General features: G+C 51.3%; 3 protein-coding genes across 11 annotated transcripts in view; 2 read left to right on the forward strand and 1 right to left on the reverse strand.

The window, feature by feature from the left end:
* The window catches only part of LOC148819655 (anoctamin-5-like), a 48884-nt gene extending 42249 nt beyond the window's left edge, over positions 1 to 6635 (reverse strand). For all 4 annotated transcript variants that reach the window (XM_088934979.1, XM_088934978.1, XM_088934980.1 and 1 more), the window contains exon 1: positions 6356 to 6635. In XM_088934979.1, the coding sequence (XP_088791105.1) occupies positions 6356 to 6431 (76 nt within the window). In that variant the 5' untranslated portion in view covers positions 6432 to 6635. The remainder of the gene's footprint in view (positions 1 to 6355) is intronic.
* A 4768-nt stretch (positions 6636 to 11403) lies between these two features.
* On the forward strand, positions 11404 to 18178 carry tssc4 (tumor suppressing subtransferable candidate 4). 6 transcript variants are annotated; one of them, XM_088934512.1, is made up of 4 exons: positions 11404 to 11895; positions 14020 to 14162; positions 15431 to 15603; positions 16379 to 18178. In XM_088934512.1, exon 4 carries the CDS (start codon positions 16448 to 16450, stop codon positions 17477 to 17479), a length of 1032 nt encoding a protein of 343 aa, XP_088790638.1. In that variant the 5' UTR covers positions 11404 to 11895; positions 14020 to 14162; positions 15431 to 15603; positions 16379 to 16447; the 3' UTR covers positions 17480 to 18178. The 6 variants fall into 6 exon arrangements, with proteins under 6 accessions (XP_088790638.1, XP_088790637.1, XP_088790641.1 ...); XM_088934511.1 differs by having other exon boundaries at positions 15531 to 15603; XM_088934515.1 differs by having other exon boundaries at positions 11425 to 11895; positions 14020 to 14145.
* A 3204-nt stretch (positions 18179 to 21382) lies between these two features.
* The window catches only part of ano9b (anoctamin 9b), a 30230-nt gene continuing 27815 nt past the window's right edge, over positions 21383 to 23797 (forward strand). Inside the window, exon 1 of the mRNA XM_088935254.1 lies at positions 21383 to 21558. Within this exon, the coding sequence (XP_088791380.1) occupies positions 21538 to 21558 (21 nt within the window). The 5' untranslated portion in view covers positions 21383 to 21537. The remainder of the gene's footprint in view (positions 21559 to 23797) is intronic.

Raw genomic sequence — 23797 nt, forward strand, 5'->3', positions numbered from 1 at the left:
ATATGTGCCTTGATTCCTGTGGACAGGTCACGGAGGGACAAGAGATAGAGCAGGTGATCACTTAATCACCGCCTGGCGCAGAACAGTTTGTACCAGACAGCATTTCGCCACTTTTTAATCACCGATCTAGGTATTGTCAGTTAATTACAAGTTGCCTTCGCGACGGAAAAAGCAGATCCAAGAAGATGTGTTTTTGAAATGTCATTTTAGTGGCTTCAGTGTAATTCGGAGGAATTATTTTAGCAAAGCACTTGGACAAAAAAAAGGCAGGGGCAGATTCTCGCATCCTGCAGTCTGAATGGCACCAGGTATTCTTTTTTTAAAACTTTTTACTTAACGATGAAAGGATTTAGCGATACAGCATACACAATACAAAGTAAGATCATTTACAGCTTTCGTCTTTCGGTTTTTGATTAGATTATTTTTTAGATGTAATGAACTCTTTACATTACGAACAGATCCCCTGCGGGACTGCAGGCTACTCCAGACTGAGAATCGTTCTGTGTTACAGGAAGAGTCGTCTTGTGTTTCAGAAGGAGAATCGTTGTCGTCAGTTATATTCAACCCCCTGATCTGTGTTTGAACTGGTACAGTTCCTCACCAGGAAACCTCTCCTCCTGCACAATGTGACACCTGAGCTGTCATCCAGGCTGAATATTACAGTTATCGCTTAGCTCAAGGGCAGCGCTATCAGCGCTATCAGTGTTTTGTTACTTAACTAAAGGTTTTCACAGTTACAACATGAAAGAGGCAGAGCTTCTGCAGGCTCGAGCTCACAGGGGAGATACAGTTACTTCTGAGCTCTGACAGCTTGTTATAAACGAGGTTGTCTTGAGCACTTTTTGTAGACCTTGCCTGCTTTCCCCCACCCCCACACACAGAATCACTATCTGCAATCCACACATCAAAGCAGAAATCGAAAGTCCTGACTCAGTTTCCACGGCGATGGTATCGCCACCCCTGCCTCTCACCGATATGAGGAAGTTGCTCTGGAGATATGAGATGTGGTTGTCTTATTTTACAACTGAAGTACTGCAGCCGGTTAACCTGGCATTGAAAATCACTAGTCCTCCAGAACAATCTCTCGGACCTACGCCCTGCCCATGCCACCAGAGACCGCACTGTCTACACTGTGGACAAGAACACCGGACAAGGTCACCCACACCAGGAGGCCTCGCTCATCTGTGGGGAAACTCCCCATTGGGACATGGGGTCTCTTGACCACACTGCACTCAGCTTTTCACATGGTGAGCCAGAGGGCTCTTTCACAAGCTGAGCACAGAGGCGTGGGGGGGTCTGATCTGTTCCTTGTACGGGGGGGGGGCAAATTACATTGGAGAGCTACTGCCTAACCCAGCCTCTCTGTCAGCTACCCCACTGTCAACATCCCAGCCCCCCTCCCAACTACCCCAGTCAACTACACAGCCCGCCTCTCAACTACCCCTCTGTCAACATCCCAGCCCCCCTCCCAACTACCCCAGTCAACTACACAGCCCGCCTCTCAACTACCCCTCTGTCAACATCCCAGCCCCCCTCCCAACTACCCCAGTCAACTACACAGCCCGCCTCTCAACTACCCCTCTGTCAACATCCCAGCCCCCCTCCCAACTACTCCACTGTCAACATCCCAGCCCCCCTCCCAACTACCCCTCTGTCAACTACCCCACTCTCAACATCCCAGCCCCCCTCCCAACTACCCCTCTGTCAGCTACATCACTGTCAACTACCCCACTCTCAACATCCCAGCCCCCATCCCAACTACCCCACTAAAAACCACAGTTTGCTTTGTTAGCATAACATGTTGTTTCTTTATAAGACACAAACTGACCCAGAGTTCACAGCCTTTCATCTCCTAACTCTTAACACAATTCCTTAAACTAACACCTCAGCCAGGCAGGTCATAAAGTGTGTTAAACATTACCCCTCACCTATCTGCCTGTCATCTTTATGGCTGCTCTCCCTGCTGAGCCCACAGTGCAGAGGGTATCGGAGAGGCGGTCCAGCTGGTACTGGCCCTGGCAGGCGGTGCCATTGACCCAGCCCGGCCCCAGGGGTCCTGGGTGCGAGCTGGCAGACCGGTGTGCCGAGTGGACACTACCCAGCCCCTGGGCTCTGGCAGGGTGGAGTGGTGGCTCTGTGGCTCAGGATCTGCGCCTGTACCTGGAAGGTTGCTGGTTCAAATCCTGCAGCCGGTAGAGGAATCCTACTCTGTTAGGCCCCTGAGCAAGGCCCTTCACCCCAGCTGCTCCAGGGGTGTGGTACAATGGTTGACCCTGTGCTCTGACCCCCAGCTTCTCTCCCTGTCTGTGTGTCTCATGGAGAGCAAGCTGGGGTCTGTGAGGAGACAAATTCCTCATGCAAGAAATTGTATGAGGCCAATAAACAGCTGAAATGTTGTGTTTTCTTTCTTCTTTTTTTCAGCATGGAATAAACCTATTACTTGTTCCTTTGCCACCATCAAAACTGATGAGGAACCTACACAGTCAATTATTAGAGAGAACTATTGAGTCAGAGATCTGTGGAGAGAAGGGAAGGAGGAAGCAGAAACTGTGTGGAAAATAGAGGCCAGAGGACTGAATCCCCAAACCTATGATATTGACTACCATGTAAAGAAAAAATGGCATTTGTGTTTTTTGGAAGTGATTCAAAATGCCATGTGGAGAAATGCACCAGAACAAGGCTCCACGGCCGAAACGTTGTGTTCTCTTGGAATAAACCTGTTACTTGTTGTTTTGCACAACAAACGTAATTATTGCTATGTAACAGATGCCACTTTTTTTTAACCTTAACAAGATGTGTTCACATATACTGTTCTAGGTATTATACGTTGATGTCAAGTTGTCTGTTTTGTGCTTCTCTGTATTTATCTGTGAAAAGAAAATCGAGTTCTTAAAAATCGAATCTCTTTCCTAGATCTGCAGCCTGCCTTTCCCCAGCCTGTCGGCTCCTCCTGGCTCTGATGTCACCACGGAGCACCACAGCAGCCTCGTCCAGGGGGGCGCGGCTGCCAGGATCAATCGATTGATCAGCGGTTACATATTCCAGCCAGTCTTTCCGAGCCGCCCTCGAGTCCCGGTGCTCATGGAGGACCTGCGCTGGGTGAAACAGGAGGCTCCCTCTCTGACGTGCTCTCACACAGCCTCTGCCTGTCAGTGCCCTGTGCTGCAGAGATCAGTGCCTCCTCTGCCTGTCGGTGACCTGTGCTGCAGAGATCAGTGCCTCCTCTGCCTGTCAGTGCTCTGTGCTGCAGAGATCTTTGCCTCCTCTGCCTGTCAGTGCCCTGTGCTTCAGAGATCGGTGCCTCCTCTATCTGTCAGTGCTCTGTGCTTCAGAGATCGGTGCCTCCTCTGCCTGTCAGTGCTCTGTGCTGCAGAGAATGGTGCCTCCTCTGCCTGTCAGTGCCCTGTGCTGCAGAGATCAGTGCCTCCTCTGCCTGTCAGTGCTCTGTGCTGCAGAGATCTTTGCCTCCTCTGCCTGTCAGTGCTCTGTGCTTCAGAGATCGGTGCCTCCTCTATCTGTCAGTGCTCTGTGCTTCAGAGATCGGTGCCTCCTCTGCCTGTCAGTGCTCTGTGCTTCAGAGATCGGTGCCTCCTCTGCCTGTCAGTGCTCTGTGCTGCAGCGATCAGTGCCTCCTCTGCCTGTCAGTGCTCTGTGCTTCAGAGACCAGTGCCTCCTCTGCCTGTCAGTGCAGCACAGCACTGCGCACAGAAGCACCACAGACGTCACCACAGAGAGCCCTGCAGCCCAAACACTTCCCAGTACTGCCGATCCTCTGGGAAGAGTCAGGCTCATTAGCTACTCGAGGCCTTCAACAGCGGGGAATTGGATGCACTGTGTGCTGCGCAGGAGCTGTAGCTGGGCTGTGGATGTCATCTGCCTGCCTCTTCCAGGTCCGATCCACTCTCAATACAAACCGCTACACTGGCCCGGCTCATCTGGATATTCAGGTGTGCAGGTGGTGCATTCTGATCTAGGCTACACTGAGTGTGACGCGCACGGCCTAGTGCGCAATCCAAACACTATGTGCTCTATTCTAGCATCCTGTAAGGTTCATGCAGTGACAGAGGCAGAGGTGTGTGGTATCTTGTCTTTTGTGGGCTCTGCAGTCCAAGGCTTAGCCGATACAAATGAACCTCCACTAATTATTTTGCCTTACAAATGATTCTCCAGCGGCAGACTGCACGGAGCCCGTCGGTGCTGGCCGAAGGTAAATAAACATGCCCCCCCCCCCGCAGCCTGCAGCCGCGGGGGAGGGGCGAGGGCGCGGGGTCGCGGGTTTGGTTACAGGAATTCCGAACATAGTGTCGGCGAATGTTCCCCGTTAAAGGGGACGTCCGGGACCCGCTCTGCTAATTGTAAAGCTCATCAAGAGGGGAGCGGCCGGAGCTGATGCGGACACGTACCTTTAATTAAACCGCTTGCCTAAGAATCACGTAAAAGCCATCTGAAACATTTAGGACTGTTGGACAGATTTAAGGACCGTATAGAATATGTTTTAGCGCAATTGCCTGGGTTCTGTCTGTAGTTTATCGTACAATTACCGCGGGACGGTGCCAGGGTAAGCTAAGCAGTACTTCTGAACGTGGTCTGAGTATAATAATGTATATAGTACACATTCACTTGCAGGTTCAGAAAGTAGTCTGTTTCAGGGGTGCTGAAAAAAGAACATCGTCTTGGCCGTCCCAGTCATAGGTCGGTAAACATGTCCGCACAAGAACACGCATGTCCGTGACAGGAGCTGAGCCCACGCAGCCGGGCTGGGGCCCGGGTTCGGGTTCGGGCTGACCCCCGGGGTGCTTCAGAACCGAGGCTCTCAGTACGGACCCGACGGCCCAGGTTTTCTGGGGGAGGAGGGGGGGGGAATTAACCACTTAACCTCCTTATTGTCATAGCAGGGGTCACATACCGGGCTTGTACTCTTTACAGGTACAGCTGACAATACAGCACCTGGACAGAAGGACTGCGGGTTTTCAGACAATGAAAGAATCCGAGAGGTCGGACGAGCCCGTCTCCCCCAGGACCGCCTTGCCCCCCTCCACCCCTGCGCTGAGTGTCGGATCTCACTGGGCTCTTATCCCGCACGGACCGGGAATGGACCGATTTCACCGGCCGGCGAGGTGGCTCCGGTACCGACAGGACGCCGTGAGACAAGCGAGCGCCCAAGTAAACGACAGAACAAGCACACGACACCACCAGCTTCAAAGACTGTTGCTCTGTGTCGTTTTGTTTGTTTGTTTGTGTCGCTGCTCCCTGTCCTCTTGGAAGAGCAGCTGCCTGTCGGTTTTCTGCAGGGGACTCGGCGCCACCAGGCCTGTACGAGGGTGTCCCGGGATATTTGTCCAGGATCCGCATTCCACGGAAATTCTCTCTCGTGGAGCTACCGTGTCATTTGCAGGACGGCCGGCTGGTTGCTAACTGGGCCAAAGGATGTCCCCAGCCAGGCAGCAGTCGCCGCTGGTCCGGGGGGCTCGGGAAAAGGGGGGGGGCTGCTTGTACTGCCTCCTGACGCGGCTGTTTCAGGGGTGCAGCCGGGGTACAGGCCGGGTTCGGACAGGGTATAATCTACCAATCCCACCGGACCGCCCATCTCCGTCTGCTCATCCCGGGGAAGCGTGTCCGCAGACAGCCCCCACCCACCCCACCCCGCTGGGATGAGGAGGGGTGCCCTGGCCTGTTCAGGGAGAGAAAAGGTATTTCCCCGTCGCGAAACTCAGCAGTGCCACCCCCGCGCCTCTGGAGCCCCAAGCGCCCGCAGACAGTTGCGTCAGCTTCCCAGCGGGCTTGACTCACCGTTATTCAGGCTGGCCGCCCCGGGATACCGGGGGAGGAGGAGGGGGCCACAGCCGGTTTCGGCCACACGAAAGCGACGCGTAAGCGACGTCTGCTCGGTCAGGACAGCAACGACCACGGTAACCCGAGACGGTGGAAAGAAACGATGTCTCTTCTCTTCCCGAGGCGGTGGGTAGGCTGTAGGAGAGTCTAGCTCGGTCAGCGTTGACTTGTTTTCGGCTAGGTCTCTCTCTCTACACCAGCCGCCCCATCTGCCTCTTGGGGCGCAGCGACGTCCCGGCTTCTCCCGGCTCTCGGCTCCCGGCTGTGCCGAACCGGTCCCGGGACGTACGCGCAGGGAAACGGGGCGAGCCCGCGCGGAGCCCCGAGCGTGCTGTTGATGGGAAGGATGGGGGGGGACCCGTATGGCTCAGGAGCCCACTGCGCAGACAAAATGCTCCAGCGCCGCTCCAAATAAGGGAAGTATCGCGGCATCACCGATTGAAGTGTTGGTACAAGCCGTGATTTGTACGGCAGACACAAAGAAATGTCGAAAGGATGAGCTTGTGCGCAGCTCTGAACTCACCTCCACTTTGGTCGTCCGACGCGCTCCTCATCTCTATCAAAGTTTCGTCCTTCGTCTTCCCCGCTAACCGATTCATCTTGGCCGTTGTCGGGGTCTTTTGGGCACAAGGAGACGGGGGGACAGCCGAACACCCGCCCGCCGGTTCCGTTACCGACCCCAGCCCCGCAGTCCCGCCTGCGGCTCGGTCTCTGTGGATCAGCCCCGGTTCGCACAGCAGCTCTGACCGCGGCTACTGTCACATTCCTCTCCGCTCTGTCTGGCGCCGAGCTGCGCTGAACGGGCGAAGATCTTGCTCTTAAAGGGGAGTGGCCGGAGAGCCTCTCGAGCGCTTTCAATCGGCGAAACCGCACTGCTGCTCAAAATAGCTGAGCGTCTTTGAAAAATAAAAGTAGCGTTTATTTTCCATGCAGTTGTGCTGGGACACCGTGAATTATCATAACCGAGGCTATCGACCCCTGGTCTCTGATAGCCCCTTGACCTGTCGTGGATTTCACTGTATATCACCCGTTTCTGTTATAGCTCCGGGTTAGTTATTGATCACTCGAGCGAGTAAATTATTCGATTAAGGGAAACATGATCCTATTGCACCGAAGGGTCCTCAGATTTATCTCCCAGATGATCTCTAAATTATTTCTTTCAATAAACCCTTCGATTTGTCACAGTTTAATTGTACCGGGTGCTTTATAAACCGATGATTGAACCCTTAAAACTTGCTGGTGAGGAGGTCCCTACCCCTGCTCTTGGTTCGGCGTCCCTATATTGTGATCCATACACACTGAAAGCAAAATAAAATCCCAAATCGTTTTTAAAAAAGTGATGCTGAAGACCTCCGGTCTCCAGTAGGGGGCGCTGACCCTGCGGTCTGTGTGGGTCCTAATGCCCCAGTATAGTGATGGGGACACTATACTGTAAAAAAGCACTGTCCTCCGGATGAGACATAAAACTGAGGTCCTGACTCTCTGTGGTCATTAAAAATCCCAGGGTGTCTCTCGAGAAGAGTAGGGGTGTAACCCCGGTGTCCTGGCCAAATTTCCCCCTGGCCTTTACCAGTCATGGCCTCCTGATAACCCCCATCTCTGAACTGGCTTCATCACTCTGCTCTCCTCCCCACTGAGAGCTGGTGTGTGTGAGAGGACTGGAGCATCATCCAGGGGGGGCTGCACACTGGTGGGGGTGGAGAGGATCCCCAGTACCTGTAAGAGCTCTGAGTGGAGTGTCCAGAAAACTGCTATATAAGTGTAAGCTATTAATTATTATTAAGTTTTGGGAGACTAGAGTTGCCCATCCGTTCTTAATCTGTGAAGTATGGAGGTTATTGGTCCAGTTACGTTAATTGGACTCTTTTATCCATTTTTGTGAGGTTCCTGAGCTGTTACTGATCAGAGGGAACCTGGAAAACCATTGGAATTAAGAATCTCAATGGCAGGAGCACTTTAACAGTCAAACTCCAGGCCCGTGTCAGTCTGCGGCACAGCCAGCTGCCTGATCACATTACTGACTGCACGGCTACATTCGTTCAGTTCAAGAGATGGCGGTACTCCTGTCCTGTGCTGTCCTGTAATGTCCAGTATTGGACAACCCCTGATGTGCCTTTGCATATTCTAATCGCCCTGTCTTAGATTGGGAAGTATAAATATCAAAAAGTGAAGGTGCTCTTGTTTCATCCAACAAACCACACAGGCCTCCTCCTCATCTGCAACCCTGTCTTGTGTTCTTAAGCATCTCTCCATATTTTTCTGTATTCGTATAATAATTAATAATAAACTCCTTAACACTTATAGAGCGCTTTCCTGGACACTCCACTCAGAGCTCTTTACAGGTCATCCCCTGAGGATCCCCTCCACCACCACCAGTGTGCAGCACCCCCTGGATGATGCTCCAGTCCTCTCACACACACCAGCTCTCAGTGGGGAGGAGAGCAGTGATGAAGCCAGTTCAGAGATGGGGGTTATTAGGAGGCCATGACTGGTAAGGGCCAGGGGGAAATTTGGCACCAAGGACACCATTGATGATGAATATTTTTGATTTTTTGCTGGTTCCTATGATCTTGACCTTCCTTTGTCGTCTTATATTAAAATCCTTTATTGAACCCGATGGGCCAGTGGAGGGCCTATAGGACCGCCCCCCTCTCTGCAGGAGGCTGTGTGCTGGAGCGGCCTGAGTGAAATACTTTGCTAAAGGACTCAACCACAGTGTCGCACACAGCCCTGACCACTTCTCCACACCAGGGCGGTGTCTGCTTCAGTGTGTCAAGATGTTATTAGTATTTTTTTTGCAATATTGCACTGTTGGTTACTGACATGTTATCTGATGAACTGCACAAATTGGGGTTATTTTATGTAACTTCTATTGGATAAAGAATCAGAGGCCGAGTCCTCATTTAACTGCAATGTGGTACAAAGGGCTGTTCAAGGAACAAAACTGTGATCGCTCACAAATCTGTACCCACAATACACACAGAGAGGAAATTGTTTCTCGAGAATAAACCTTTGGACCTGCCAGCCCAGTTTTTTACTATTTTAATAAGAACCCTACATTAAGACACAGCCACGGACACGGTCAATGTCAAAATGCATCACTGGGAAGAGAATATTTAGGGCACGTCTTCACACACAGTGCATTCATCTAGTCTGTGTGTTTTAGCTTAACTGGGGAACACCTGTCCCACTTGGCTTTATCTCAATGATGGTGAACATGTTGGTTTTTAGGGGACTTTCTCTGGAGGGTCTTCAGGGGACCCCAGGGTTTCCCGACTCCCCCCCACGCACACACATATTTTGAGAATCAGTGCTTCCTGTCAGTTCTGCTCCAACACGAACACACTCCATGCGCCCCAGTGATCCACTCAGCACAGGGGCCAGCGCAGTGAGTTTCCTTAAAGTTGAGTTCACACGGGCGCTGGGGTGTACCCCCTTCCTTAAAGGCATCTCCCGAGCTGCTCCCACTCCTCCTCTGAATTGCAGTTTTGATCCCAGACCTCCCATCAGGACAAATTTAGCAGCACTCGGCCCCTCCCTTCGTTTTCAAGTGGTTCCCAGCTCAAGTACCAATTATCTTATCCCTGCCTTTTCATTTCCCTCTGGGAACGCCACCAGGCTGGGGCGTGGCACAGGGCTCCTGCACACGCTATTCCCGGCCCCGATACTGAAAACCCACTTGTAGCTGCCGTGAGGTGCGGGGCGCACGCAGACTGGGGGTTTGTGGGCGCAGTGGAGCCGCGGCTGGTCTCCGAGCTGAGGGTGAGGGCTGGCACTGAGGTTACAGAGTGAGGGCGCTCAGGCGGTGCTTGATACGCCACCCAAGGAGCCAGCCTCCAATCTCATCAAATTATCGCCCCAGTTCCATCAATAGCAGCCCAGTGTTGCGCTAATCTAAAACACACCTCGCCCAGCAGTGCAGGACCACTCTGGACCTGCTCACTGTAGGACACAGTAAGGACTCTTGCAAAGAGTGAGTTTGTTCTTACTGACTAGATTTCAGAAATGATCAGACTGCAGCTGTACGCAAACTGTTCCTACGCTCAGACTAGTTAAATGGCAGTATTCTGTATTCTTTCTATGAAAACAATCTAGATTAAGGTCCCAAGATCCCAGCTGTCTCCATCTTAACCGGTTCAATGGTTTATTTATTCTATTATCAAGAATAAACCAAATGATCCAGCACACTGATTCCCGTTCACAGATGCTCAGGCTAAGCACACACATGGGTGTGTTACCCATCTTTCTGGGGAGTTCAGACTGACTCTCATTCTGATGAGACAGTGGTATTGAGGTCACACCAGTAGGTGGTGCTCTTCCCTCTAGCCCTCAACCTCCAAACCAGTAGCCAGTATGGTGACTGGGGACTGTCGGAGTTGCTGTCCTTCAGACGAGATGTTAAACTGAGCACCTCTCTGCTGGGTCATTGAAGATCCCAGGGCTCTTTGGAAGAGAGGGGATGTTAACCCTGGTGTCCTGGATATTTGACAGTGAAGCAGTTTCTCACTCCTCGCCCTGGTCTTAATTCAATTCAAGCTTTATTTGTCCCATCGGACACGCATACAGCACACTCCCAACATAACAAAATGGCAGACAACATTCAGATGCTGAACAGATTCAGAAGACACTTTTAAATGCCAAACAAACGTTTTAAAAATATTAGACACATATAGCACTTTTCTGGGCACTCCACTCAAAGCTCTTTACAGGTCATGGGGATCTCCTCCACCCCCACCAGTGTGCAGCCCCCCCTGGATGATGCTCCAGTCCCCTCACACACACCAGCTCTCAGCGGGGAGGAGAGCAGAGTGATGAAGCCAGTTCAGAGATGGGGGTTATTAGGAGGCCATGACTGGTAAAGGCCAGGGGGAAATTTGGCCAGGACACCGGGGTAACACCCCTACTCTTCTCGAGAGACACCCTGGGATTTTAATGACCACAGGGAGTCAGGACCTCGGTTTTACGTCTCATCCGAAGGACGGCGCCTTTTTACAGTATAGTGTTCCCGTCACTATACTGGGGCATTAGGACCCACACAGACCACAGGGTGAGCGCCCCCTGCTGGCCCCACTAACACCTCTTCCAGCAGCAGCCTTAGTTTTTCTCAGGAGTCTCCCATCCAGGTACTGACCAGGCTCACACCTGCTGAGCTCCAGCATTTTATATTATAATATAATTCTATATTGCACCTTTAAAGGTGGCCTCTTAAAGCACTTTATAGAACAACAACAATAAAAAAACAAGATGTGTACGATGAGAACACACAGTGAGAGAAGATAGTAGATGGGGATCCTGAATACAGTAGGAGCAGAGGGGTAATTAAAAAGTTATATTTTCCCTCGTTGGCACATTATCTCAGCTTTTCCCCCTTCATTGTTCACAATACACCCCGACACTCACATAAATACACAAATCTCTCAGCAATGACTTGTTTTTTTTTTAAATAGTTATTCAAAGGTTTAACCTCCATCTAGAATCGGAACAAGCTGTTCTGCTTTTATAAACGTGTCCCTTACGCCCCCTAGAGGCCCCTGAGATGTCTCCTGTATCCGCATGTTGCCTTTTCTAATCGCTACATCTTCGGCACTGCAGCCACTGGTTCAGAATCACGCTGGGCTCTAGATGAAATTGAAGACCGCGGCTCCAAGCGGGATAAAAATACCGATATTGTCGCAAGGAAGATGCCGACCACAATGTGAATTAACGGCCGCCGGCCAATCAGCCCTGTAATAAAACGTAATTTCATTATCTGTAGATTGAGGCCTAAGATAACACACATCTTTATATAACCACAACAAAATACAATATCATGCACGGGACAAGTAAATTGCAACACTAGATCCACCATCGCCAGACGTGCACTCACATTAACCTAAGCAGCGTGAAGCTCATTAATTACTAACCACAAACACAGCCCCCCACCTGCTACAGGATTTCCGCTTGCTCTTGGAAACTGGGAGTTGTAGTTTTTCGATTGTGGGCAATAAGGGTCTACGCCAGTGAAAGACTACACTACCCGGCATGCAGTAGCGCAGAGACTAACCTGGCTTCGCGGGAAGGAAGGTAAGATGGAGGGGTGGTGGGAGTTTCTGTTATGAAAATAACAACTAATGATCTTTCTGGGATCTGGGGTTGTTTTACGACCCCAAACGCAATCAATGCGTTCGTGGTTGTGGCGACTGTAGCTGAATCCCACGGCTCGGGCGCATGTCTGCAGCTCCCGGAAGACGGACAGAGATGCGGTGCCAGATACAGCAGCCGAAATGTCCGAGCGTCGTGCCTTTAAACGTGTTCAGACACGGAGAGCAATCGTCTCCCGGCGCCTTGTTTGTGAGGATTCCCGTTTAACACGGGTAGTGAAGACAAGTCGAAGGTATTTCAGTTCCTGGTGCGTCTTGTAGCTTGTTCTCCGTGCAGAAACACGCAAGACTAAGGTCCGGGTTTTCCTGGCCTGCTCCTCTGCTTCTGAAATCTCGGCCCTGAGGAATTTGACCCCTTTTCCTTTTCACCAGGGTTTCTAGTACCAGTATAAATATCTACTGATGCAGATATCTCCTCCGACACCCACTGTGTCTTGCGTGAATGTTGAAATATATGAATCCCAGATTTGGTAGATTCTTAAACAAACATACAGCCCCCCCTCCCTCCCCCCCCAATCCACGGCGTGTCCTCGTTTTTTTATTTTAGGAATACGGTAACCCTAGGTAAGACTTAAAAATCTCGGAGATCGCAAACTGAAGCGATGAGGTTTTGACGTTCGTGCGTTTTCAGGTCGTTGTTGACTCATTTGTTGCTGTTTTTTTATGTTCGATGCGTTATGATGGGACACACGGACGCTCACTAGAGGGCGCCAGATAGTTCAGTCATAAAACGGCCAGGTACTTGGTTAGGGCCCTGATGCAGATGGTCGCAGATAAGTGATCTTCCCCAGAAGACCGGGAGCACTGGACAAGTCCCCAGGTTTCTTTTTTTGGAGGGTGGCATATCTCTCTTTAGAAGTTCGAGTAGGGAGCTGCGTCAGCATGCGTAGGCTGCACAGGAACATGTAAAGGTTTTAGTCCATGCTGAAAACCTCCTGTGAAGCCTTCTTCAGGTGTGAAGAAGACTCCACAGCCAAAAAGTTAATAATAATAATAATTGCTTACACTTATATAGCGCTTTTCTGGACACTCCACTCAAAGCGCTTTACAGGTAATGGGGATCCCCTCCACCCCCACCAGTGTGCAGCCCCACCTGGATGATGCGACGGCAGCCATAGTGCGCCAGAACGCTCCCCACACATCGGCTATCGGTGACGCAAAAAGTTGCGTCTCCTTCCTTTTCTTTGTAAGGAAAAGAAAAACTTATTTTTAAAAATGACCACGGAATAAACCCTTTGGTTCGTGTTGGTCTGGTTGGTTCATTTAGCTTGAGGCTTTGGTCCAGGTTAAACCTTTAACCTACTCGCCAGTTCCCTTTCGTCATCTGCCTTCGTCACGCGTTATCTGTGAACACGCGGTGCTCTCAAGAACCAAGGTTATTGATTTCGCTGGAGGTCGGATCACCGGCCACCGTGGGGTTTTACTGAGGTTCGAGTAGGGAGCTGCGTCAGCAGGCGCAGGCTGCCAAGGTAACGGGCTTATTCCCCCTGCTGAAAAGAGACAAAAAGAAACACAGCGTTTCAGCTGTGGAGCCTTCTTCGGGTGTGAGAGGGAGAGAGGAAAACTGGCAGCTGATAAAGCAGGGAAGGACAGAAGCCGGGAGCGGAGAGGAGGTGGGAGCAGGGGGAGGCTGAGTGGGCGTTCAGGTGGTGTGAAATCGAGAGAAGTGTGAGGTCGAAACCTGCAGAAGAATAGAGAGGATTAGGAGGAATCGAGCCTGGCGTTGAGAGAGAGAGAAGGGGGAGCCTGATTTCAGGATAATTTGGGGTCTGGATGTCCTTCTGCAGTAGGAGAGCACAGGCAGTTATTTTCACTGCCCTGTGCTCTGTGGTGCCAGGCGGACCCTCCGTGTCCAGCAGGAAGTCCACTCTGTGGGGCACGCAGCTCCCTCTGGAGATCGGGCTTTGAAAGAGCCGCCTGTGGCATGAGGGCAGGGCGGGCCAGAGATCCGTTCGGACCAGTGTGGCTGGGCTCCGGGCCAGGCTGCGGGGGTGGCGGGTTAAGTGCCTCCAATCCACTCTCTCTCTCCCCCTCCTCGCTCTCCCAGATCCCGGCTGACTGGCTGCTGAACGCACGACCGGAACGTCATGGAAGAGACGGGCGCCGATTCTCGCTCTCTTAAAGCTGGCATCCTGTCCGAACTGAGCGCCATCCTCGCCAGCACCCAGAACCTGTGAGTCTGCACCTCCAGTAAGATGCCGCCTTGCAGTTCCACAGGCGCCAGGTTTCAAACTCCCCGCCTGCGCCTGCAAAATCCCAAATCCTCATGTCCCGGATGTTCCATTTCCCAGAGTTCGTAGCTCTGCATGACATCTAAACTGATTGCACATGGGCTCTGTGCTGTAGAGAAAATGGGAAAATTGCTCACATTTGCCAATTAAAGGGGAGCTTTACATGAAGGAGGTTGTATAGTACCAGAGTATAATTTAGCCAGGACACTGTTAACACCCTTGCTCTTCACAAACTCTCTAGTGACCCAGGAGTCAGTTTACTGTCCAGACTGTACAGCCCAGAGTCAGGACAGCAGTGTGAGCACCCCTCCTCTCACACACAGCCCTGGGGTCTCTAGTGACCCAGCAGTCAGGAGTCAGTTTACTGTCCAGACTGTACAGCCCAGAGTCAGGACAGCAGTGTGAGCACCCCTCCTCTCACACACAGCCCTGGGGTCTCTAGTGACCCAGCAGTCAGGAGTCAGTTTACTGTCCAGACTGTACAGCCCAGAGTCAGGACAGCAGTGTGAGCACCCCTCCTCTCACACAGCCCTGGGGTCATTAGTGAGGTTAACAGCTCCTTTGAAAGATGGCACCATGATTGCCACATAGGAACACTGGTTGGGAAGTTCAGGTCCAGAGGCAAGAGCATCGCCTACTGGTCCACCAACACCACCTACAGCAGTACTCTAGTTTTCCTCAGAGATCTCACACACCAGAGGACACTGTAGTTTCCAAGTTGATTCTAATCCTTGATTCAGTAGCATTATCTTCACAAAAAAATATAATACAAGTGTACACATTGAGCAGTTGATCAAACTTGCAAGACTGTCGTTGTGATTGCACGCATGAGGTCTCCAGAAACAAATTTCATGCTGCAGCGCCAGTCCTGTTTCCAAACCCTCTGAAGCTCTGCTGCTGTCGATCTTCTCCTCTCGGCGGAAAGCGGTCGCCTGTCGTCTTTCCTGAGCACGGCAGCTGTCTCCTCTTTAACCCCCGACAGCTGCTGGTCCCAGTAAAGATGTGTACACAAATGTGTACACTTGCTGCCCCGGCCTGCTTCTCCAGCCAGTGGAGTGGAGAAGATCCCGATTGCACTCCCAGACCACAAAGGGCGTTTTTCCCCCCATACAGAAGGTGCATGCGCCGTGTGATCTGTGTGACGACTTTAGAGTCGTCATGAGATGAGTGATTTTAGAGCTGCAGGATGTGGCGTCTGATCTTTGTGCTTTTGTTTCCGGTGTACAGTTCCCCTGTCCTCGGTCGTTTTTGCTGTCTGGAAACGTCCTTAAAGTGTTCTAAAAGCTGAATGTTTTGCTCGTGCCTGGGTTCACCCGGTACGTTTCAGAGTGGAGGAGCTGCAGAGGTTGGTGGCTCTGACTGACCCGGACAGCGGAAAGTTGCTGCAGTCGCAGGAACAGGTGAGCCGGCGTGGGGGGTGGGGTGGGGGGGGGTGCGGCTCGTTGTCGACGCACCCTCGTCCTTTCCTTCCACAGGGGTGCCCAACATAGCCTGCTAGAGCTTACTACCGATATACGGACCAATGAGGTTGTTGCTCTCTGTTGTGTGGTTCCAGTAACTGGTAGACATGTATGCAGGGCCCGGAGGCACCAGAATTCAGTTGTCCATTTCTTCTACAGTGTGCACAACATGAATCATGTTACTGAAAGAACGGGGGATAGTTTGCAAAGGAGAGGAGGCCATTTGACATTTAGCCCATTTTGTAGGTAGCAGTTAATTGCATGTGCATGTGAGGGTTGCTTGCTTTTTGGGAGACTCGTTTTATTGGACATCAAATTGATAATAATTGTTTACACTTATATAGCGATTTTCTGGACACCACTCAAAGGGCTTTACAGGAAATGGGGATCCCCTCCACCCCCAACGGTGTGCAGCATCCACCCACCATTATTGTTACACATTAGTAAGGCAACAGTAGCTTCTACATGGTCTTGTTCATTTACATTCCTCAGTATATCTCATTTGTGTAGATTATGGACGCACTAAATTCCCCGTGCAGGAACCGACAAAATGAAGTTAAAATACCTTTGGTTTTTTCCAGGGTTTACAGGTCATTTCTCGTAGCTTTGCAGATGATAACACCTCCAGTGATACTGCCACTCTGGCCTAGCAGCAGTCGTTGTGCAGTGAATATCGTGTCATATTATTAACACAGAAATTCCCTTCCTGTTCCAGGCTGTGAGCTCTCTGGGTGTTTGGAAGTCCCTGTTCGCAGCCGTTGAGCCAAACACCGACATCTAGACCATGTGTGAGAAGGGAGACGGGAGCGATATGTCGGACGTAGTGACCAGCAAATCTCCCGACAGCGACGCCGTCGTCCTCTCGGACACGGTGTCCCTGAGCGACTCCGACCCCGAGGATACCGTGCCCCATTTCGATCCGGAAGTGGTCTCTTCCTCCAGCGGCGATTCTTCGGACGAGGGCGACCCGGCTGCCCCGGGATGTCCCGAGCCCGCCGGGCCCCGGGGGCCCTTCTTCCAGCTGAAGGGCACGAGCACGGGATTCTCCTCCCGCAGCCAGAGCATTTTCGACTGCCTGGAGAGCGCCGCCAAGCTGGCCATGCCCTCCCTGGGAGACGACAACCTCATCGACCGGACCTTCGTGCGCCCGCTGCCGCCGGCCAGCAGGAAGAAGGAGGGCGGTGAAGACGCGCCCAAGGCGAGAAGCAAGATGCCCCCCGACTCTTCGTCTTCCAAGGCCGTGCCGGATTACCTGGTGAACCCGGAGCGCTGGACCAAGTACAGCCTGGAAGACGTGCCGGAGACCAGCAGCGCGAAAAATGCCGCTGTGGCCCAGGAGTACATCGAAACCCTGCAGCAGAGGAGGAAGCGGAGCTGGGCGGTGGACAACCAGGAGCCCTTCACTCCGGCGTTCAACCAGGACCACTCCAGCAGCTCCGGCTGCAGGATCGTCTTTTCCAAACCCGGCCGGCCGCTGGATGCTCCCGGGAATCCCGAAGGGCAGGGGGAAGGAGACGACGCGCTGGGAGCCGAGGAGGCGCCTGGAAGGGGGAGACGTGGCCCGTTCGGGGAGAAGGAGGGCGGGGGGAAGAAGGAATTCGGGTTGCTCCACCTGGAAGAGCCCGAGGAAGAGGAGAACGACGCTGGCCAGGAAAGGATGGCCAAGCCCAGAGAAAGGGCGAGGAAGAGGAAGTGGGCCGGGGAGGACCGTGGGGACAAAGCCGAGGCACTGGTGGCAGCGGTGGGATTCAACGCCAACCGGAAGGTGAATCGGAAGAACTTCCGGAAGACTGTGGGGAGAGACGAGGAAGACTGACGAAGACGTTAGTCACAATAACTTGTGTATGGAGCTGTTGGTAAAGTTATTCTGCTTTTTCGTTTTAGGTGTAGCTTGTTTTTAACATTTACCAAGATCCTGCACAATTTTCAACCCCCTAAAAGTAACAGATTTCTTCCAGTAGTTCAAGATTTTTTTTTTTTGCAATAGAGTGACATGAAATTGTGACAAAACGTAGAACTGCGGTGTCTTTTTAGTAGTGTTCCACCAGAGATTCTCCTCCTGCTGCGACTTCTTTTGTCTTGCTCTGTTGCAGCAGAAGACGTTTTTGAGTTTATCCTGCGCGTTTCCCAGCAAGCACGTTTCAGGTTCTTTCCTGTATAGGCTGGACTGTGTGAAAATATTCCCCTGGACGGGCCCAGACAGATTGTCCATGTCTGGCCAGTAATCATCACCTCCTTCCTGGGGGACGGAGCCGTTCCGCCTTTCGGATCGAGCTGTCCTATTGTGGATTTGACCCCGTTGTGATTTTTTTTTCTTGCAGTGATTTTCGAGTAGCAGTGACAAAACTGTAAAAACGAACCTCTCAGCAATACTTGCATTTAAGCTGTACAGAAACCTAATGTCCAGGTGAATAGCAGTTCTTAACTGAAGTAGAATTTCACTGTATGTTTCAGATCACGTGTGATGTACTTTGATAGGTGAATGCCAATAAAATATACCCTTTGTTCACAGTCAGTCACATGGCAGTGTTATTTGTTATAACTGCAGCATTATGGAACGGATCTCCTGCAGATACTGTGCTCAGCAGGTGAGGCGAGATACTCTGGGTTCCAGCAAGCGTGTGCTGCAGGGCGTAGGGATTCGCTCACCTGCTGAAAAGGCTTTCGTAGAGCTCGGTGTCCTTCCTTCTTACACTAAGGGCTCTCACAAGGGGGGGGTCTCACGGGGGGGCTTCGCTCTTCCAAGGGGAACTGCAGGCCCGGTTGCTCAGACCTGTTATTAAAATCCCGGTAACAAAATTCATTCATCGACGTCCTGGAAGCATTTTTATTCATCTCGAATGAAGCACAAAATCGCGAACTCTGTGAAAGTACTGTAAGTCTCCCATGTCGTCACAAACCGCTGGTCTCACCAGGGACAAGAGCGAGAGTTCCCACAGATCTGCCACGTGGAGCGGCCCTTCCTGCTCACTAGTCCCTGTAGTGACTGATGTAATACAGTGTACGAGCGAATTTGAACAGGTTCACTGCAAAAGTGTTCCAAAGTGATCTGCAGGCAGAGTTAACAGGTAAGTAGTATTTGTTGGCCAAAACTAGAAGTCAAGAGCAATGTTTCTATTGGATTAAGAGCTGGATTCACAAGCCTGCTTGTTGACAGTGTGACAGGGCCTCTTCACCCCTCTGGAAGTTTTGTTGCCTCGTTCTGACTCGCAGAACATGGCGCTGTGGATACTGGAAATTTAATCAGTATTTTGTCATTTAAATGGGGAGGTTTTACAGGTTACTGTGTGCATTTGACTTTTATTGCAGTTTGCAATGCGCTCATCAATGATGACTCTCTTCAGCCCCGAAGTATAAAAACAGCGTTGCAGCTCCTTGAGGTGGTGTCGTGAAAGGTGCTATAAAAAACGGTTGTGGTCAGCTCAGGCCGTCTGTACACATGCAGAGAGCTTGTGTTGGCACAGCATGTCCTAGTGTTGGAGATTTATGAACCTGTTGCCCTGATACCTTTATATCCAAAGTGGCCCAATAAAAGTAGTTTCTGAGCCTTAAGAAATGTGAACAGGGAAACAATGACACGGTTTAGCCTCGCACATGGTTTAGAAAGAAACGTGCTGTTTAAACGGATCTTGGGAGGCCGACAATCTGTATTCATCCTTCGCCTGGGCACAGGCTACAGCCCCGGATACTAATAATATAATAATAATAATAAACTTTATTTTATATAGCGCCTTTAAAGGTGGCTCCTCAAGCGCTTATAAGCTCCTGTACTCGTATGAACGGACAGCAGGTGTCGGCAAGCACCTTCTCGAGCGATCTGCGTGGAAGTAGTTCCACGGAGAGGCGGGCAGCACCACAAACGCGTGGATTTGCGACTACACCGCAACTCGGTGTGTTAGCTGAGAATGAAGATTTCGCACGACTTTGGAAACTTAGCGCTTCCTCAATGAATGACCGGTGTTTCGTGGCAAGTGGTCCTATTAATACTTCATCTTCCGTACTTGAATTTCACTAGCTGTGAGGAACCCGCTCCGGGTACAAGCGCACGCGTGTAGTTCGCGTTTCTGTAGTGGTGAAGCTCATGCTCACCAGGACCACGTGTCAGAGAGCAGACCTTACACGAGTCAGGTCTCCGCTCGCGTCTTGCAGAATCACAGCCTCTGCGGTCACTAAGCGGTTCTCTGCCGGTTTGCACGCAATCGGGCACATCCGTGGGCAGTCCTCGGCGACCTGCGGGCTCCGGCGTCACACTGGTGGGCTCCCGTGGGTCTGTCCCCGCGGCTGAATTCCTCAGAACCCAGTGTCCAGCTTCCACGCCGCAGGGAAAACACCTTCGTGACCGTCTTGACTGTTCAAAACGACGATCCTGAATGCTTCCCTACCCCCCCTCCCAGTTTCGCGATGGGAAAGGAGCTATAAATTGATCGGATCAGTTCTGGCGCGGCAGTCGGTGACATCTGGGCTTTGGGTTCGTTTCCCGAAACTGGGACACGTCCTCCGTGGGTTTTCCTACCACGGTCCCGAGGCTGTGTGGGTTAATTGGAGCCTCTAATGTGAGCTGTGCGTGTGCGGGCGCCCCCCCGCGGTGGGCTTGCGCTCAGCGCCGGCAGGTTAGGCTCCGGGTCACCACGCCCCTCACCGATCAATCACATCGATTAACCACTTAGCGAACACGGGTTACAGGCGTTATCATCGCACCCTTCGCAGCGAAGGGCACCCCACGGCTTACAGACGGCCGATTCACGTAAAGGATTGTATCACTACCCGCAGAATCCGTTTCGTTAACACTTAATTTTAGGTGGAGATGTGAATGGAAGTTTTTCTGAAGGTCTTTCTGCGATCAGATACTCGTTGTTTCACTGTGGACGGAGGATTCAGATCGCGGCGCTGGGTAGATGGTGTGATTACGCGATTATTTACTCGTGTACATCCACGAAGAATCAACTTAACTCATAAACTGAGCAATATAGCAGTCAGTATTTTTGGATCTACTAAATTGCGAGTGAACACCTTCTTCAAGTTTGCCTTAATGCCAGGACCGACGTGCGGTTAACGTGGCCGTTAAAATTACTGGTAGTCGAGGATTTTAGAGATTGTCGGTCCTTGTTTGATAGCGTGATTAAATGGAAAGTAAATATTTAGCTGTGTACACAGCTGTTAAGTAAATAATAGGATTGTGACTTTTGAAAATAAAAGTTTAGTATTGCTAATCATTGAATATTAAAATGCAATGGAATATGGACGCTTTATCGTCTTATTTACGAAACAAATTAATACTGAAAATTGATGGCGATGTGGCTTAAAGACCAGCTTTAAAACGGAAAAAAAACCCAAAAACGGACTGTCAAGAAACACTAACTCGTGTTTTTTAAAACTGGAATCGGAGGCTGTAAACTGCCGGATTGTGGAGGAATGCAGAAGCACAGCGTGTCAGGGTCAAACGAAAGAACAGGTGAGAGAAATGAGTAAAAGAGATGATCAGAAAATGAGAAAAGAGCCGATTGTTGAGACGCACAGTTGAACAAAGCACAGCGTTTGCCGCTTGTGATTCTGCAAGCAAACGTCTTCCCACGGTGTGTAGGCGACTCCCCCAGGGGAAAAAACACCCACAGTCGGGCGCGACTTCAGGTAGCCCAGGTGAGTTTCAGGTAACGCGAGGCACCGCAAACCTGCCCGGCAGCTTTGAGCGCAGGACGGCAGCAACACGGAAGTGGAGAGCTAGCCAATCCCAGGAGCCGCGCAAACCAGACGCGTGAGTGTTTTGGTTTGAAGCAAGAGGAGTATTTAAGAATCGGGAGCCGAACTCCTCAAGCATCAAGTCTCGCTCCTCGCTGCGGATGAACTCCTGCGTTGGACAGAGTTAAAGGAGTCGGCATGAAGACTACCGGCGGGCAGGTAAGGCGACATCGATAGGTGTTCGTCGTCAACATACAGTACACCCGCCCGGACAGATGCGCTTCTACGTGCATAAACTAGTTTCAGGTGAATGAATGCCGAGTTCTTTTTTTTCTCTCTCTCTCTCTCGGGTACGCGATCGCCTTTAGCTTTTTGATATACTGCAGCTGTCTTCGATCGCGCACGTTAGGAATTGCGCGGACAGCTCATTTTCTTCAACCCCATGCTCCGGGTCTGCAGTAACCTGTAGAAGGAAGACGCCCGCTGCCGGTAGGTCGCGCTCGGCGGGTCGAGGTCGGCTCTGCGGGCTCTGCTGTGGAACAGGTGCCCACCGCACTGTACCTCCAGGGTGACGTCAATCACAGCAGCGTTCGGCTGTAAGCCGGGGTTTCAGCCACTGGAATGAATTCCGCTGGGAAATCAAACCCCCCCGTCTCCCATTAAGGAGACGTTATTTTGAAGTTTTGTTTTCAATTTGTCTCGATAATGCGCTGTCACGTCACGGCGTTCGTTTTCGGTCTGTTGGCGTGCTTGCGGTGGCTTGTTTTTGGTGGAAGCGACGAAAATAGACCGATCACACTGTCCCGTGGGCAGCGCCGCAAAGTCGGTATAGAGCATAGGAGCAAAAACATATCTGGACGTTGTTCGCAACCAAAGTAAAAAAACAGTGTAAATGTGTTTTAATTATGCGTAACATGGCGGTTCACTACTGGAAAACTGACACACGGGGCATTGAATATAATTTGTTTCTTACTAATGCACGTATTCACTGTGAACATGGGTCACGTACCGGCTACGAGCGTCCACCACGTCTCTGTATTCTAGCTGTGAGACAGCTAATAATAATAATAATAATTGCTTACACTTATATAGTGCTTTTCTGGACACTCCACTCAGAGCTCTTTACAGGTCTTGGGGATCCCCTCCACCCCCACCAGTGTGCAGCCCCCCCTGGATGATGCTCCAGTCCTCTCACACACACCAGCTCTCAGTGGGGAGGAGAGCAGAGTGATGGAGCCAGCTGTGTTACTCTGTCAGTTTGCATTGCCTTGTTGTCATTGTACTCCTGTCTGTTTACCCTGTTGTACCTGCACTTTTATTCCTTGTGCTCTGCCCTAAATGGGCCGTATTGTAAGCTTCTCTGAATGAGGGTGAGTCTACACGTAGATATCATTTAATATTTGTATTCGTGAAACAAAGTAAACACACCACGATTCTGCCCATCCTGACATTGGGAGCAGGCGAGGGAACTTTGAAGGAACATTTCGATCAGCCCCATTCCCAGTCCAGCTCTGGTTTTGAACCTTGAACGCTGAGGCATTGCTGAGCGTGACCGGTGCCCAGACCAGCGGACTTCTGCTGGAGAGCTCTGGGAGTCCAGAGATGAAACTGGGAGTTTCTGCCGAGCAGCGCAGGGCTGTGGGAGTGAAGTCCAGTCAGCGCTCTGCCTGCTGGGACACTCATCAGAGGTGGGAGATTAGACAGTAGCGAGCTGTAGGCAGAGATATGTTACTGGGACACTTTCGGTTTTATTTGCTTAAAGCCTTAATTGGAATGACTGTAGGGCATGAGAAGTTGTTGGAAATAACCTTCTGGACTTATTTGTTTCGCAAGCACAAAAAAAAAAACGCCACAATTCTCTGAGTTTCACAGAGAGTACAGCAGTGGGTCTGGCCAGGGTGTCATGGGACATGCTGTACGTTGTAAACAGAAACCCCAGTCTCTTAAAGCTCCAGGGCTGAGCGGGCATGGAGGAGCTGTGACTAATGACGGAGGACATGGGATATTTGAAAAGACTTTGCACGTCACGTTGTCCATTGTCAGGAAACCCCTTCCTGCAGCTCCCAGCTGCCAGCCCCACTGGAGCTCAACAGTGTGAGCCTGGTCAGTATCTGGATGGGAGACTCCTGGGAAAGCTGAGGCTGCTGCTGGAAGAGGTGTTAGTGGGGCCAGTAGGGGGCGCTCACCCTGCGGTCTGTGTGGGTCCTAATGCCCCAGTGTAGTGATGGGGACACTATACTGTAAAAAGGTGCCGTCCTTCAGATGAGATGTAAAACCTGACGCTCCATGTTCATTAAAAATCCCAGGGTGTCTCTCGAGAAGAGTAGGGGTGTTACCCCGGTGTCCTGGCCAAATTTCCCCCTGGCCTTTACCACTCATGGCCTCCTAATAACCCCCATCTCTGAACTGGCTTCATCCCTCTGCTCTCCTCCCCACTGAGAGCTGGTGTGTGTGAGAG

This window comes from Atractosteus spatula, chromosome 16 (assembly GCF_055471065.1).
Source record: "Atractosteus spatula isolate fAtrSpa1 chromosome 16, fAtrSpa1.hap1, whole genome shotgun sequence".
In the NCBI taxonomy this organism is placed as follows: Eukaryota; Metazoa; Chordata; class Actinopteri; order Semionotiformes; family Lepisosteidae; genus Atractosteus; species Atractosteus spatula.

What these genes read in the sequence shown, in the direction of transcription:
- tssc4 (XM_088934512.1), top strand. Translation starts at nt 16,448, where the DNA reads ATGTGTGAGAAGGGAGACGGGAGCGATATGTCGGACGTAGTGACCAGC.